The 15,793-nt window shown below is 45.7% G+C and overlaps 1 protein-coding gene across 2 annotated transcripts; it reads left to right on the top strand.

Annotated features, from left to right (window-relative positions):
- The first annotated feature begins 334 nt into the window (after window positions 1–334).
- Window positions 335–7,284, top strand: LOC306784745 (dual specificity mitogen-activated protein kinase kinase 7-like). 2 transcript variants are annotated; one of them, XM_079278852.1, is made up of 12 exons: window positions 335–464; window positions 967–1,014; window positions 3,537–3,681; window positions 3,931–3,997; window positions 4,820–4,933; window positions 5,360–5,479; window positions 5,570–5,677; window positions 5,780–5,959; window positions 6,093–6,173; window positions 6,421–6,563; window positions 6,773–6,818; window positions 6,928–7,284. In XM_079278852.1, the coding sequence occupies exons 3-12, from the start codon at window positions 3,632–3,634 to the stop codon at window positions 7,069–7,071; spliced, it is 1,053 nt and encodes a 350-aa protein (XP_079134978.1). In that variant the 5' UTR covers window positions 335–464; window positions 967–1,014; window positions 3,537–3,631; the 3' UTR covers window positions 7,072–7,284. The 2 variants fall into 2 exon arrangements, with proteins under 2 accessions (XP_079134978.1, XP_079134979.1); XM_079278853.1 differs by lacking the exon at window positions 967–1,014 and having other exon boundaries at window positions 385–464.
- Window positions 7,285–15,793: the final 8,509 nt, after the last annotated feature.

Raw genomic sequence — 15,793 nt, 5'->3', positions numbered from 1 at the left:
CAGAATAGTGCTGCACCTAATTACTAGTTGAATCATTTTTTATTTGTTATTATTCAATTAGTCATTTACGAAAAAATGTCTTGAGTCTTCAGATTGCTTGTTTGATTCAACCAAGACCAAGATGTAAACAAAGAATGTAATTTTTGATCGATAAATGACTGAAATGATTCGACAACTCATACCTCCAGGTTTTAACGTGGAGCTCTTGAACGCACCACAGACCGCGGGGGGCGGGGCGTTTTAATTTACCTGCAAATAACTAAACCTGGGCGGATCAAAGGTGCAGACGGTCCATCCTCGCAGAGCCACGCCTGAGCAGCTGGACCACATGAGAGCGTCGAGACGCGGCGGAAGACAGAGACGTTTAGTGGACAAAGTGTCTTTCAAAGGGACTTTGCTGCTGCAAACACCGGACAGGAACAGACGACACGAGCTCACGCACAGTGCCTGCCTTTGAAAAACAGGTGTGTTCTCATTATTGTTAATATTACGGACAGCTGGGTGGTATTAACTGTGTCTTCTTCAGCAGATGGGCGTTCTTATGAGCTGCTGTACACTAACATTTTGAGCAGCATAAGTTTAGTTTTTAGTTCAAGGAAGGACGAGTAGAAATATGCTTGTTTAGAATCTGCCCAGGTGTTTTCATCAGGCGACACAGAGGAGCCATTTAAACCCGCGCATGCTCAGGTATCACCTGGTTGTCTCCGAATATTAATTCATTTGTATTATATATTATGCGCTGGGCTCTTAATTTATTGACAATAAGAAAAAGATAGAATAGAGACAGATCTTATCCTCTAATATACACTCCTATTGAGAACAAGGGCCTTATAAAGAAGAAAGTGTGGGTTTTGTCCCCCCCATTTGTTATATGATGGAGTGTGTGTGCGTGTGTGTGTGTGTGTTTGTCTCAGTAGAACAGTGCAGTAATATGTGTGTGTGTGTATATTTTTTCCCTCTGTCTAGTCATCGTGATCCAGCTCAGTCCTGCTCCAGCCCCTTCCCAGCGTGCAGGTATCATTCAATCCATCGCTCTCTCTGCCACTGCACCTTTCTGTCTCCCCCCCTCAACCCCCCCCCCCCCTCAAAAAAAACCTGTTCCCCATCCCCTCCTCCCTTATCTTTGATGGGATTCAAAAAATAAGAAATACAGCGATAAACACAGGCAGTTATCACATTTTCACGAGTCAGGTTTCCCTCCTTTCCTCACGTTCGTCTTTTTAACACTTTGATGCACGTTTCTCACATCCAGTGTAATTAACAGTCTTTAAAAAAAGTCTTCTTATGCCTTTAACGAGTGACTGTAAAAGTCCATTCACCCTCTCCAGCAAATAAAGGGGCATGTTGTATTCCAGCCAGCTTGACGAGATGGTCTTTTAAGTAATCAAGTAATATTTAAGAATTAATTTATGTTGGCATCAGGTGACCAGGTTGGTGTCATAGACATGTATTAACCACATCGTTGAGCAAGCCAGCGTAAACACATGCACGCACGTACTTAGTTTCTTATTCCGGTTCTCACACCATTATCTGTGGAGTTTACTCCTGAATGAGAACCTCCACTGAGCGGCAGCAGTTAAACCCGTGTCTGTGAGACTACTTCTGATATTTAGGCCCATCAGTTATGTCGAACCTCCCCTAAAAGTCACGTCCTCGCTCCATCTTTCCATTCTGACTCCTCTCTCTTGTCAGTGTGTGCCAGTGGCAGGGCAGTGTTGGTGTGCGTTGATGTTCACTGTGTGTGTGTGTGTGTGTGTGTGTGTGTGTGTGTGAACGTGTGTCTGATGATTAACCTTCGTTTTGCGGGAGGCGGAGAATCACGGTGCATGCGGCTTTTTCTGCACGACACGATGTTTTGGGTTGTGTTTTGTCCGACACAGCCTCTAATCCAGCATCCCCACTGGTCCGTCTGCAGTGCCGTGAACACTCCGGCTGCTCTTTCTCCCTCTGTTATCTGTGTGTGGCGCCCGAGGACTTCCTGTCCGAGTCTAACTGACTGACTTCCAGCTTAGTCTGTGCTATGCAGTTTTGGCCGAATTTCTCCCCTCTCTCCGTTTGATGTTGTTTGCCCGTTATTCATCCTCTGGCATCCCCCCCCCCCCCCCCCCCCCCCCCCCAATGCTCCTTCGTTTTGCAGCAGCACTGTGTGAGCTGGAGGCGGTGCAGCGGTGCCTGCGAGAGAATCTGTGTGTTTTGTGTGTCTGCCCGTCTGTCCTCGCATCCGTCCATCTGGAGCCAGCCGAACTCTGGAGATGCGGCCTGTGCCAAAGACTGCCTGAGTCGCTCTTCCTCTCCCCACTAACCCCGACCTCCTCTTCACTAACTGATTCTCCCCTTGCAGGCTGATCCATCCTCAGGTGGCGCAGAAGAGCTGCCAGCCTTCTGCCACAAAAACTACAACAATGTTAATGATAAAATGTATAACAGCTGCATGGTCCTGTGCGTGTTTTGCAAAAAAACGTTGCTGGAGTGAAATTGTGAATAAGTAGGCATTTAAACTCCTCTCGCACTTAGCGTTCATACTCATCGTTGGTGCTAATACTACTTTAGATTGTTCTCCATTTAAAAACGTGGCAGTGCTTGCTGGCACGTACACCTGATATTACCAGGTCGGCTGAGTTTTAACACGTCCTTGAATGCATGACGTCGACCTATGGTTGAGAACGGGACCTACGTCCGTCAACGCTGTCCAGGGTTTTAAAGTCGTCTTGGGATCACGGTGACACCGCAAAGAAGATGTCCAATGGGGCAACAAATACGAGAAGTTAAATGATGATGTAGGTTAAAAGAAATACTCAGCTTCGCCAAAGTAATTTGGGAGAGACACAAACACTGTTTTCACAGATTGACTTCCTGGTTCAGCTTTGACCAATGGTTCGTCGTGGTTGTGCCCCCTCCCAGTTTTCCTGTGCAATGACGGATTATTAACATCATAACGGGAGCGCTCACTTCTGATTTTCCATCCAAATAAACAGTTGAGTCGTTTACAACCTGTATGATCGACTTTTTCCCGCGTTGACCGCATGGTTTGTAATGTTGCCACATTCTGAAATCTCAGCAGTCGTGTTGGTGTGTACAATGCTGTCATAACTAATAAAACCAATGGCTGCAGCTAATGAAAGACAACCCGAGTGTTCATAAACCTTAGTTTCCCTTTAAAGACGATCTGTGGACGTCCACATCCCTAAACTGAACCTCCTAAGCTGCGGGGCTAATCCTGCGCCGTCCCTCGCAGGTGGTTTTGCTTCTGCTCCGAGATAACCGTCGTGTTTGTTTCAACGTGAGGTCGGGACATCGGTGAAAAAACAAAATTGTAGCTTCGGGGGAAACAAAAACACCAAGTTTATGTGGCGGTTAAATTATACGTCAAAGAGAACATTGACATCTGTAACCCACTAAAACGGTGGAGTCAGTGAATGCATGAATACACATCATCTTACACCTTCTGGCATGCTGGCCTCGGGCGAAAAACGTACTGTGCCATTCGTTCTGTTCTGTTCTCTGTTTCTAATGTGTCATGTCCCCCCCCCCCCCAGCCCTCCAGCTGCCACTGGCCAACGATGGGGGCAGCCGATCATCTTCTTCAGAGAGCTCTCCTCAGCACCACCCCTACCCCAGCCGCCCGCGACACATGCTCACCCTGCCCACGCCTCCATATGGCCTGCAGAAGAGCTTAGAGAAGTATGTGGACACATGCTGATGTTCATCTGAGGACCTGTATTTATGGTTCTTATTGTGTTTATGTGGTATCAGTAAGAGGTGTACAGAAACACACACACACACTCTCTGCACGTGGATCCATCATGTGTGACACAGCATCCATTTGAGTCAGAAGCCTCATCTTGCTGTGGACGTTTCACACTGAAACACACTTCACGTCTCGTTTCCGCTCCCTCACGTTGTGCGTTATCGTGTGTTTCGTCCCCGCAGTGCAGAGATCGACCAGAAACTGCAGGAGATCATGAAACAGACGGGTTACCTGAAGATCGACGGTCAGGTGAGATGTGACGCGCGATGACACACGTTGACTTTCTCTCGTGTGGAAATGTCAATGCCCGACATGTGATGCATTACATGAGAGGTCATGAGGCAGGTGATATTTGAGTGATACATCTTTTTCCTCTTTGCCATTTATCTCTGTGATGCTGCACTGCTGCACAGGGGGACATGTTCCTTCATTACGATGAACATGGGCACTGTAGTTTATTTTGAATCAGTCCCACACACTCCGTCCTGCTGCTGTGAATACTCCCAACAGAGTTAAGTGTGTATTAATCCACAGCTGAAAATAGTCCCCAACAAATGTACGTGCTACACCTGTTTGCTAGAAACTACAGTGCTCAGTTCCTTTAGGAAATTACTTTGACTTTTGTACTCGTGAGTTGTGTTGAAAGATTTATATTTTCGGTCGGAGTCAAAGCCAGTCAGGGTTTAAAGGAAGCTGGAGAAAACGATTTGACTCATCGTCGCTGTTTGTTTGTACTTCCTCTCATTCGCCCAGAGGGGTCGCTACATCAAGCACTCGACGAGGCACCACTCACAGCATCTCAGTCGCACAGTGATTCAATTTTAACGAAGCGGGGAGATGACGCATCTGCCCACTGTGTGCTGGTATTCTGAGACATGGCCAATGAGGGAGCAGCTTAATTACACATCATTTGTTCCTGAATGACCCAGAGGGGTTTACTGTTTCCTCACGAAGCAGAAAATCTGAACTTGCCTCTCTCATCTATTTTCAGCTCGGGAGTGTTTGCACAGAAACAACATTGACCAGAAACAATATCTTGAGCGTGATTCCAAAGTCTTGTTTTGCCCACAGCGGTATCCAGCGGAGGTGACGGACCTGATCAGCGAGGGGGAGATCGGCAGCGGGACCTGTGGACAGGTCTTCAAAGTGCGATTCAAGAAGACCGGCCATGTCATCGCTGTCAAAGTAGGAACTTTATGCACCACCGTTCACGAATCACGCAGCACGTCCTTTGCTCTAAAAATACAGACTAACTTTTGATAGGTTGATAAGAGGCAAACAGAACAAATGCACATTATGCGGGCGGTCTTTTCTTGAGGCTTAGTTTCAAAATACAAGACAGAATTTCCCCACAGGGACCACAAAGACTTCAACAAGATCAAAATACAGCAGGAGCTCGACGCTAACCCCGGCTTAGCGCTCTGATTTTGTGTTGTGATCTAATTGTGACTAATTTACCAACACAGTGGCAGTAATAACCCCACATAACAACCCTCCTATTTAAGAGATGACTTAATTGTAGCCGCCCGAGCTGTTTAACAACCAGGCAGTCAGTCAGCGCACCAGAGGAGTCTTTTCTGATGGCTTGTTTCTCTGTGTGTGTGTCACCAGCAAATGCGTCGCACAGGAAACAAGGACGAGAACAAGAGGATCCTGATGGACCTGGATGTGGTGCTGAAGAGTCATGACTGCCCGTACATCATCCAGTGCTACGGAGCCATAGTTACCAGCGTGGGTGTCTCCAAAATACATACACGGGCACCTTAAACAAACCTTAAACAAACTGCTAAAAGCTGGATGTGCGTGTGTGTGTGTGTGCAGACGGATGTATTCATCGCCATGGAGCTGATGGGAACGTGTGCGGAGAAGCTGAAGAAGAGAATCCAGGGCCCCATCCCAGAGCGAATCCTTGGAAAGATGACAGTGGCAGTAAGTGGCAGAAACACACACACAGATGGGAAAATGTGACACTGCTCTCTTGATTGCTTTGTTCTCATATTCTTAGTGTGTGTGTGTGTGTTTCCGCTCCAGATAGTGAAGGCGTTGCTGTACCTGAAAGAGAAACACGGCGTCATCCACCGGGACGTCAAACCCTCCAACATCCTCCTGGACGCGAAAGGTCAGATCAAACTGTGCGACTTCGGCATCAGCGGACGCCTCGTCGACTCCAAGGCCAAGACCCGCAGCGCCGGCTGTGCTGCCTACATGGCGGTGAGTGAAAAACCCACTCAAGCTACACCCGAAACGCAAACGGAAGAATACAAAATAGACACATGACACACACACACACACACACACACTGATCCCCTAAACCAATGTGTTGCCTGATCTCGTATTCTTGCAGCCCGAGAGAATAGACCCTCCAGATCCCACCAAACCTGACTATGACATCCGAGCAGACGTGTGGAGCCTTAGCATCTCTCTGGTAAAACAGACCTGAGATCAGCAGCCAAAATAACATGCACCAAACATAAAAGGATGAAAACGTTTTAAAAAATGTTAATCATCTGTTTTTGTTGTTGTTATTACTATTGTTCTGTATAAGATAAATCCATGGGCCGTCCCGGGAGATATATGGCCTTACGCACAGTTCGTTGTAAGCATACAGGAAGAGGTGGCGCTGCTTTGTCGTCGATGGCGGTGGATGTTAATGGCTCCTTGTTTTCCTCCAGGTGGAGCTGGCCACGGGACAGTTTCCCTACAAGAACTGCAAGACAGATTTTGAGGTTCTGACCAAAGTGCTGCAGGAAGATCCTCCTCTGCTGCCTCTCGGCATGGGCTTCTCCCTCGACTTCCAGTCCTTCGTCAAAGACTGGTGAGTACAAATCTCACTCTAAAACGGATCCAGTCAGAGCTCTCAGGTCATCAGGTGAGTTTCTAACTGCAGATAGAATAAGATCCCGGTGCTACATTCAAGAGCAAATCATTTTCTTTAGTATAGTCAAATGTCACTGTTGCTCTATGTATCACATTGAATTTCCCTGGCAAGAAATGTTTCATAAATTTATCGTTTACAATTCACAGCCTCACAAAGGATCACAGAAAAAGGCCAAAATACCACCAGCTGCTGGTGAGAAACCAGTCATAAATGTATGAGATTCACCAGAATTACCCAAAGGTGAAATGTAACTGAACCGTCTCCCTCCCTCTGTATCTCTGTGCCTGTCTCCCTCATCGAGGAGCATAGTTTCATCCACCGTTACGAGGTGCTGGACGTGGACGTGGCCGGTTGGTTCCAGGCGGTGATGGATCGCACCGAGTCGCCCCGCAGCAGCCAGTGTTACAGCCATCAGCACCAGCTCCACTCGCTCTTCAGTAGGTAGCCTAGCACCTGCCCGGCCGTTAGCTTAGCCAGACGCTGGTCTTTGCCAAGCCCAGACTCGGTCTGTCCTAGTCTAGCCTAGCGTTAGCAGCTAAGCCTAGCGTTCGACCCAGCCCGCCTGTCCGTCCGTCCGTCCGCCGGAGAACCTGAAGAGCCCACAGAGGAGAGAGCGGGACGGAGACTCGGTGGAGCGATGGACTGATGGACGGATGGATGACGCTGGTGGTTCTGTTAATCAGTGTGTTGAATCTGGACAGACAGACACGGGAGGGAGGGAGGGAGGAGAAAAAGGTGCACACTGTAGTTAGCTTCATTCTTTACAAGCGTTGGTTCACATCACGTCACGTCAGTATCTCCTATGTGTTTCTACATTTCCTCCACCTGTCACTAGTTTTTCACCCACATGTCTGTCTCAAGCATTGATCCAAGCCGTTGGATTAGTCAACAGAGTACCGGTAGTCACTACACACTGGAACAAAGCATCTGCTGCATGAGCAAACATGAATCTGTCTTGTACATAAACGTTAAGGAGGACACAACAATGTCCGGTGCAATTATGCTTCTTCAGGTGTTTCTACTATCACACATGCTCAGGCGGAATGTGTGTGTGTGTGTGTGTGTGTGTGTGATTGTAAGTGTGTTTGTGCGCGAGTGTGTGTGTTTATGGATAAATATCAAGACACAGTCACTTTCCCAGTCGTTTATTCACCCTCACATTACACCCGTAACACACACACACACACACACCGTTATGTATTAATCCATCGGCTGTGCTTCATTTTTAACATCCAAGGATAGTAACTCATTAACTTTGAGATTAAATATGTTTAGAATACCATCATTGTATTTAGCAGCTGCACAATTGGAAAAAACACGATGAAAAAGACTTACAAAAAAAATTAGTGTTGCATTCTAGCGTCGTAGAAAAGGAGTCGATTCGTGTTTTTGTTTTTGTGCGTTCAGACGTAGATGTACTAAAAGAGATGGAGGGATGCGAAGAAGAGAAAAAGATGCGTTGGAGAGGAGGAGACTCTTTGTAGCAATGTGGGAGAGAAAAGCAGAGAAAGTAGAAGAAGAAGAAGGGAGTTGTGGTCGCGTTGAAGACCACTTGGAAGCTCGAGGATCCGTTTGTGAGAGAGGCTGGAGGTAAAAATGGGAGCGGAGTGTTTTTTCATTGAGAGCGCTTATCTTGTACAAAGAATACACATGGAGTAGATCCTACGACCTGTGGAGCTTTTCTTTCCTCTCTTGTTCGTCGACCTCTTCCTCTTCGTCCAGCTCTCTGTCTGCCTCTCTGTTTAGTGTGACGTAGTGCTCCACAGCGTTACCGGTCAGGGGTCTCAAACTACTCGTTTGAATAGACTCTAAAGTCTGCCTCTCAAATCAAGTTTGTTGTGTTGTCTTACGTTTTTAGTCTTCTATTGTAAAGTCATTATTTACTTTTTCCAGGGCTGCAAGTACCAATTGCAATACCCCTCAAATTGCTAATCATCTCCTAATTATTTTCTTAATTATTCATTCAGGGGTTAGTGTCCTTTTTAAAATCGGACAATTTAGTTGTTTGCTATCTTTTATGACAAAGAAAAGCAGAACATCTTCTCTTTTTCAATCCAGAAATCAATGCATTTTACACAATTTGTCAAAATTGTTGCAGATAAATGTTTCCGCTAATCGACTCATCGTGAAATCGTCACCTAACTACCATGAACGAAGACCAGCAGCACGCAGATTTAATTGTAAATATTATTTACGGTTGTCTTTTCTTGGAGTTAAGTGTGAGAGTCTGCTCTCCCATCTGTGAGGACAAAGGAGCATTAGCGGTCGCTACTTTGAGACCCCTGAACTAGAGGAGTATTTCAATACAACTGAGTGCGTCCGGCTTTATAAACCAGGCACAGCAACTGTGTTCAAACTGCGACGTGTCGATTAACGATGTGAGCGCAGGTCAAACCAAATCACTGCTAGACACAGAGAACTGAGAAATGGCGACGATACAGAGAGGAAACCGTTAAGTGTCGGAGAGCGAGAGATTCAGGGAGGTTGTCGAGGTGGCAGACAGGATGAGCGGAAATGTAATGTCAGGAAAACGAGAGAGAGAGAGGGAGGTAGAGAGAGAGCACGGAGTGAGGTGGGGAGTTTAAAGAAGGTGGGATTGAAAGTTAACGAAAGGTCTGAGACAAACTGGAGTTTGATGACGTGAGTGTGAATAAGGAGAGAGGAAACGAGGAAGGCGAGCCGGTCATTGTAAAAAGCTTTCATGGTGTTACACCAGCGTACCAATTCAGATTTTAGCGAGTGAGTTAGCGCGTTGTCTCGATGATGTTTACTGTTTGAACAATGTTATTTATTTACATTGCTACTGCTGCTACTTTATATTGCTTTAGACGCTGCGGTCACTTCTTTTTCCCCAAAGGACAAATACTTTATTATTATTTTATTTTTATTTTTTTGTCAAAGCCAAATAAGTGAAATACCAGTAATGCAATGTCAGCACGTGTTACCAAATACAGAGCAAGTCTGAAGAGAGCAAAAGCAAGTGAGGAGTGGATTAGAAGAGAGAGAGAGAAAGTACAAACTAACACTTAATATAAACACGCCTCACCTCACATGTGGCTCTACGTGTACTGCAAGTAGTGATTCGTTTGTATCCTGACGTCACACTAAACTGTACAGTGTCCGTACCGTTGGAGGGGAAGTCTGTCTGTCCGGATGCTTTTTTTTTTTTTTGACTCAACCATCCTTCACTCCGTCCATCCGTCCCGCCGTCTGTCCACTGGTCGCCCGCAAGCTCGACAACCCTGACAGTCAACACCAAAGGTGTCCACAACTCAACAGAAATACGAAAGAGCGTTGTTATTGTTATTATGACGATTGTTATTGACCTTTATAATTGATGACTCTCAGCTACGATATATATGAAATCTTTCTATAGCTAGTGGGGGGGTCAGCGCTGTTCTATAGCAGTGCTGTGTGTGTGTGTGTGTCATATACTGTACAGGGGGAGACTGGTGCACTAACCTGGCATTGAAACCAGCTGGCTCATCCTTCTGCTCAGTGAGTCGGCTGGCTGGGGGCCTGTATCTAAATAACCTCACGCCTACTTTGACGTCTCTGTACTGCAGTGTCTTGTTACTTTTCGGGCGACGTATACACCGGTACTGATATATTTGCAACAAGCTAGTGTCAATTCATTGGTCTTGCTCTACTAATTTCCCCTTAAAAATAGCCTTGATGATCATCAGGCCTACTTTTCAAACTTAGGAAAGCTCATACAACTGGTGAGTAAACTAAACGTCATGTGTTGAAACAGTGAGACTCTGACTGTGTTTCCTTGATACAGGCCCCTGAGCCGGCACAGCTGCGTTAGCTCAGCTTCTGTTTCGGTTTTAATCTGGTCGCTGCGACCTGGAACTGACTGATCTTCCAACAGTCGACAGGGACTTTTGTTGCTGGTGGTCCCGCTCTTGTAAAATCTGCAGGGCTGATTGCAACAGATCTGCTCCGCCTCCCCGTTAAAACTCCTGTTTACATAGGCCTGGATCTGGTGCTTGGCATCCATCAGCTATACTGCACTGCCAGCGCAGTCTCCGTAGGCGTGTCTCGGCTCACTTGTGTCCGAACACAAAGCTGGTCCCAGTCTCCCGATGCCGAGGGTCTTTGTTCTTGAGCTGATGTGTTTTTTACGAACACGCGCACACACACTCGCTTGTGTGCATTTCCATCCAAACGCCTGATTGGGTGACGGTGCCACGCTCCACCTCTGTGAAACCTGCGTGCGTGCGTGCGTGTGTGTGAGAGACACATCTGTGTGTGTGACATCTGATTACTAACCTACACACTCACCAAATGTTAAAGTTCGACACAGCAATGCTGGCTCCTGCCAACAGTGGCTTTATGTGTATATTAGCTTGCCGCGGCTGTAAGAAGAAAAAAAACAGCGAGCTCATAGCGTGCACCTGCGCCGTGCCTTGGCACTGAGGGGGAGTGTGTGTGTGTGTCGGTCGGTCGTAAACCCATCTGTAAGTAAACCAAATATCATCTTCACTATGCAGTCATTCAAATCATGTCAGCTTGCTTCGATGGCGGTTAAAAAAAACAAATCCTCCTGTACATACACAGAGTTACGGATCAACTGGAGTCAGCGACGGTGTGTTTTGCTACACATGTCCCCCATCACCGCCTTCAGCTAGTTCAAAGAGAAAAGAGACGGCAAGAGATGTGTTTTGAGTGAGCTGACAAATATTTAAGGATTGTATTGGGGTTCGGGGAGGGACGCGGGGGTTAGATTGGGGTTTGTAGTTTTGGGGAGAGACAGATCAACGCTGTAAAGTATATCAATTGCATGTTGTTTGTCACCGTTGTAACTGCCATTGTTTTGTTTTCCGTTGTTTTTTTCCAAGACAATGGTTGGTCGGGGCGGGGATGCACAAAACGTTCTCCTTATTTATAATTTGTACACTTATAGTTTGTATGTTTGTTTTTGAAAATGTTGAATTATTGTGTACTTAGGAAAAGACACACTTCTGCCTTTTTTCCTTTTGTTTGTTTTTTTAAAGTTCTGTCAACTTTGCTATATATACTTTGTCGATGGTTATTATTAGCTTTTATTTTTGTCCATTGTTTTTTGTTATTATGATTACTACAATTACTGTTGTTATTATTATTATTCAGGGCAAAGATGACACCAAATTGAACAAAGAAATAAATGGGTGATCCCAGACAGAGCTGGACATTGTCGTCCGTCTTTCTGAGGGTTTTTTTTTTTTTACTGGTGAGGTGGAGCGATCGCTTTTGTCCCGTTACGCTGTAGAGTCTCCACCTTATTTAAAGCGCCACAAAAAGATAACCTCTGAACTGAAAATTTAATAGTATTTTTTTATTATTGTATGTTTTCCTTTGATCAGATCTCATGATCAATTCATTTCTTGTTACCCCAGTTTGGGTCATAAATTGTGTGCTGTTATTTAATTTCTTTGTTCCTCATCCCTGCCCACTGCTTTTTGGGTCGTTTTTTTTAAATTCTATTTTACGAGTATTATTATTTTTTTATTCTTTCTGGTTTGTCGGATGCTGTCGCAGTGAGCTGATTGGTCAAATACCAGAGTTTTTTTGTTTTTCCTAATGCTGAAACTGCCGTGACTGATGTTGCATTAGTGATGGGTTTTATTTTGTTTGTTTTGTTTCGTGTTGCAGATTTGGGATTGTTGTGCGGAGAGGAGAATATCGGGTGTTTTCCTTATTTCCTTTAAGTCACAGCAGTTATTTTATCAATCATAGATCTGTGACACAGAGCAAGAAAAAGATTCAACGGTGTATTTTTTTCACTGATATTTATTTATTGGTCATTTGTTTGTTTTATTTGGTTTTATGTGAATTGCTTTTTTTGTGGAGGGCAAACAGGACTCGAGGTAGAGGAGTAGCCTCTCATTGGCGTTTTACTTTGTGTACAGAAAGCTAAATATTGTATCCAGCCATCACACTAACGTACAGTCTATAAAGTAACAGATAAACAGGTTGAAATAGAAACCTACAGCACAGTAAGGTGCACTGTTTCTGGCTTTACTGTGTCTGTCCGACTTATTTTGTTTGCTGTTTACCCTCTCAGAAGGCCCCAACAAACAAACTTCTCATGGTTAAATGTAGCAATGGCAGGATAGTGCTTTGCTAAAACTCACAGTTAAAGCTTGTATTGTTTGAAACTTGTATGGTTTTTCATCTGAATGCCAGCTACAAAGCAGACTAGATTTGTTAGTTTTTTTTAAGTTGAAGGTATTCCCGCTGATGATAACTACTATGATAGTGGACTGATTGGCTTGTTATTAACCTGCACTCTCTGTTAGCGAGGTGGGACACGCCTGCTTTGAAACATCATTGAGGTTTGTTGCTTTTTTTTTTTTAAATGCAATCTAGATTGCATGACTCTGCTAGTTTGCAGGGTGGGGGAAGGATTGACTATAGTCTCCGTTGTTGCAGTTCAAAAGCTGCTTGTATGTACGACATCATGGATTTATCGTCTCGACAGTTGTATCAATCGACACAGCTTAACTGCCTTTTCTTTTTTTCCTCTTTTTGTTTTGTGTTTTCACTGTATTTTATCCCTCCTTCCCCCAGCCTCATTTCAAAAAGAATGAATGCCATTATATTGTGAATACCTCAGGATTTATTTGGAGAGAAAAAATAATAAAACACTTAAAAATCAAATAAATAAATAAATAAAAACTCATAAAAAGTTGGTGTCATTTTGTCTTTCTTTTCCAGCAGGAGGGTTTCATTACGTTACGTCATCGCGTCAACATCAAGTCACAAACCACGTTATAAAGCAACACACGTCACAGAATTCTGGAATGTCTATATCTATATCTATGACAATGTCCAAACATTCAGTCATTTTGCAGAAGAGTTTATCCGAAGCAACTTACAAAATGACTGAACCACAGATGGACAAGATTTTGAACATCAGATTAACCCTTGAACAGCTGATCAAATCCTTCTTTAAAAAGGTGACAGCTGAACAGAGGGAACAGCTGAAATCAGGAACCCTAGACCACACCACCCTAGGCCTTGTAATGGGTCTGCTTTGGGGCTTGATAAATACATTAGTTGAAGTGATCAGTGATCACCCGGCCACTGTTTGGGACAGGAACCTGGAGGTGATGGAAGGACTCACCAAGTCCAGTCTGAGCAACATGGTCACCGACAGCTTTAAAGCTGCTCTGGGCATCACAGACATCACAGACCTCGATCAGTTGACGGACATGATCATGAACGAAGTCAGGGTTAGAGTCCATGCCTTCCCTATTCAGAAATCTCTCACCATGCCCGACAGAAACGGGTTTCTTCCACTCACCTCCATAATGATCAAGGTGTTAGGAAGGGAGAGGAATACCTCGCTCACGCCACAAAATTCTTGGAGCCCTGGGCTGGCCGTCAAGGAGAAGAAAATGTTTTCGTCAACCCCTGAGATTGAAAGTGATTACTCTGATTCTTCCAGTCCTGTGGAGATAATAGAACGGCCGCCCCGCGAGGAGGAGCAGACAATGAAGGAAACCTCAAGCTCTGAGAGTGATCACCTGGCGGAGAAGGAGAAGAAGAACTACTCTAATTCTTCCAGACCTGTGTGGATAATAGAACGGCCTCCCCGCGAGGAGAAGAAAAAGTTTTGGTTGGATTCGTGGCTTGAAAGTCATTACTCTGATTCTTCCAGTCCTGTGGAGATAATAGAACGGCCGCCCCGCGAGGAGGAGCAGACAATGAAGGAAACCTCAAGCTCTGAGAGTGATCACCCGGCCGCCAAGAAGAAGAAGAAGAAGAAGAAGAACTACTCTGATTCTTCCAGACCTGTGGGGATAATAGAACGGCCGCCCCGCGAGGAGGAGAAAAAGTTTTGGGGGGATTCGTCGATTGAAAGTGATGACTCTGATTCTTCCAGTCCTGTGGGGATAATAGAACGGCCGCCCCGCGAGGAGGAGAAAAAGTTTTGGGGGGATTCGTCGATTGAAAGTGATGACTCTGATTCTTCCAGACCTGTGGGGATAATAGAACGGCCGCCCCGCGAGGAGGAGAAAAAGTTTTGGGGGGATTCGTCGATTGAAAGTGATTACTCTGATTCTTCCAGTCCTGTGGGGATAATAGAACGGCCGCCCCGCGAGGAGGAGAAAAAGTTTTGGGGGGATTCGTCGATTGAAAGTGATTCCTCTGATTCTTCCAGTCCTGTGGAGATAATAGAACGGCCGCCCCGCGAGGAGGAGCAGACAATGAAGGAAACCTCAAGCTCTGAGAGTGATCACCTGGCGGAGAAGGAGAAGAAGAACTACTCTAATTCTTCCAGACCTGTGTGGATAATAGAACGGCCTCCCCGCGAGGAGAAGAAAAAGTTTTGGTTGGATTCGTGGCTTGAAAGTCATTACTCTGATTCTTCCAGTCCTGTGGAGATAATAGAACGGCCGCCCCGCGAGGAGGAGCAGACAATGAAGGAAACCTCAAGCTCTGAGAGTGATCACCCGGCCACCAAGAAGAAGAAGAAGAAGAAGAACTACTCTGATTCTTCCAGACCTGTGGGGATAATAGAACGGCCGCCCCGCGAGGAGGAGAAAAAGTTTTGGGGGGATTCGTCGATTGAAAGTGATGACTCTGATTCTTCCAGTCCTGTGGGGATAATAGAACGGCCGCCCCGCGAGGAGGAGAAAAAGTTTTGGGGGGATTCGTCGATTGAAAGTGATTACTCTGATTCTTCCAGTCCTGTGGAGATGATAGAACGGCCGCCCCGCGAGGAGGAGCAGACAATGAAGGAAACCTCAAGCTCTGAGAGTGATCACCCGGCCACCAAGAAGAAGAAGAAGAAGAAGAAGAACTACTCTGATTCTTCCAGTCCTGTGGAGATAATAGAACGGCCGCCCCGCGAGGAGGAGAAAAAGTTTTGGGGTGATTCGTCGATTGAAAGTGATGACTCTGATTCTTACAGGCCTATGCAGATGATAGAATGGCCGCCCCGTGAGGAGGAGCAGACAATGACGGAAACGTCAGGCCCCGTGTCTCCACATGACACTCAGAAGAAAATGGACGTGCAGACCTTAGTGGAGATTCTGGTCCTGAAAATATTGAAGAAGTCCAAGGTGAACTCAATCATTGTGGACATCACTGACATCATCGCACAAATGTTCGCGAGGACGTGGGCCGTGCTCGAGAAGGTCGACTTCGATGTCTCCGAGCAAACCTTCGACCTC

Source organism: Melanostigma gelatinosum (genome assembly GCF_949748355.1).
Source record: "Melanostigma gelatinosum genome assembly, chromosome: 11".
Taxonomy (NCBI): Eukaryota; Metazoa; Chordata; class Actinopteri; order Perciformes; family Zoarcidae; genus Melanostigma; species Melanostigma gelatinosum.
Note: the sequence above shows the minus strand (reverse complement) of the source record. Positions and strands in the feature narration are given on the sequence as shown.

Coding starts and splice junctions, on each gene's coding strand:
- LOC306784745 (XM_079278852.1), top strand. CDS start 3,632: ATGCTCACCCTGCCCACGCCTCCATATGGCCTGCAGAAGAGCTTAGAG. Junction 5,678..5,779: donor TTGGAAAGATGACAGTGGCA/GTAAGTGGCAGA, acceptor TTTCCGCTCCAG/ATAGTGAAGGCGTTGCTGTA. Junction 6,174..6,420: donor GGAGCCTTAGCATCTCTCTG/GTAAAACAGACC, acceptor GTTTTCCTCCAG/GTGGAGCTGGCCACGGGACA.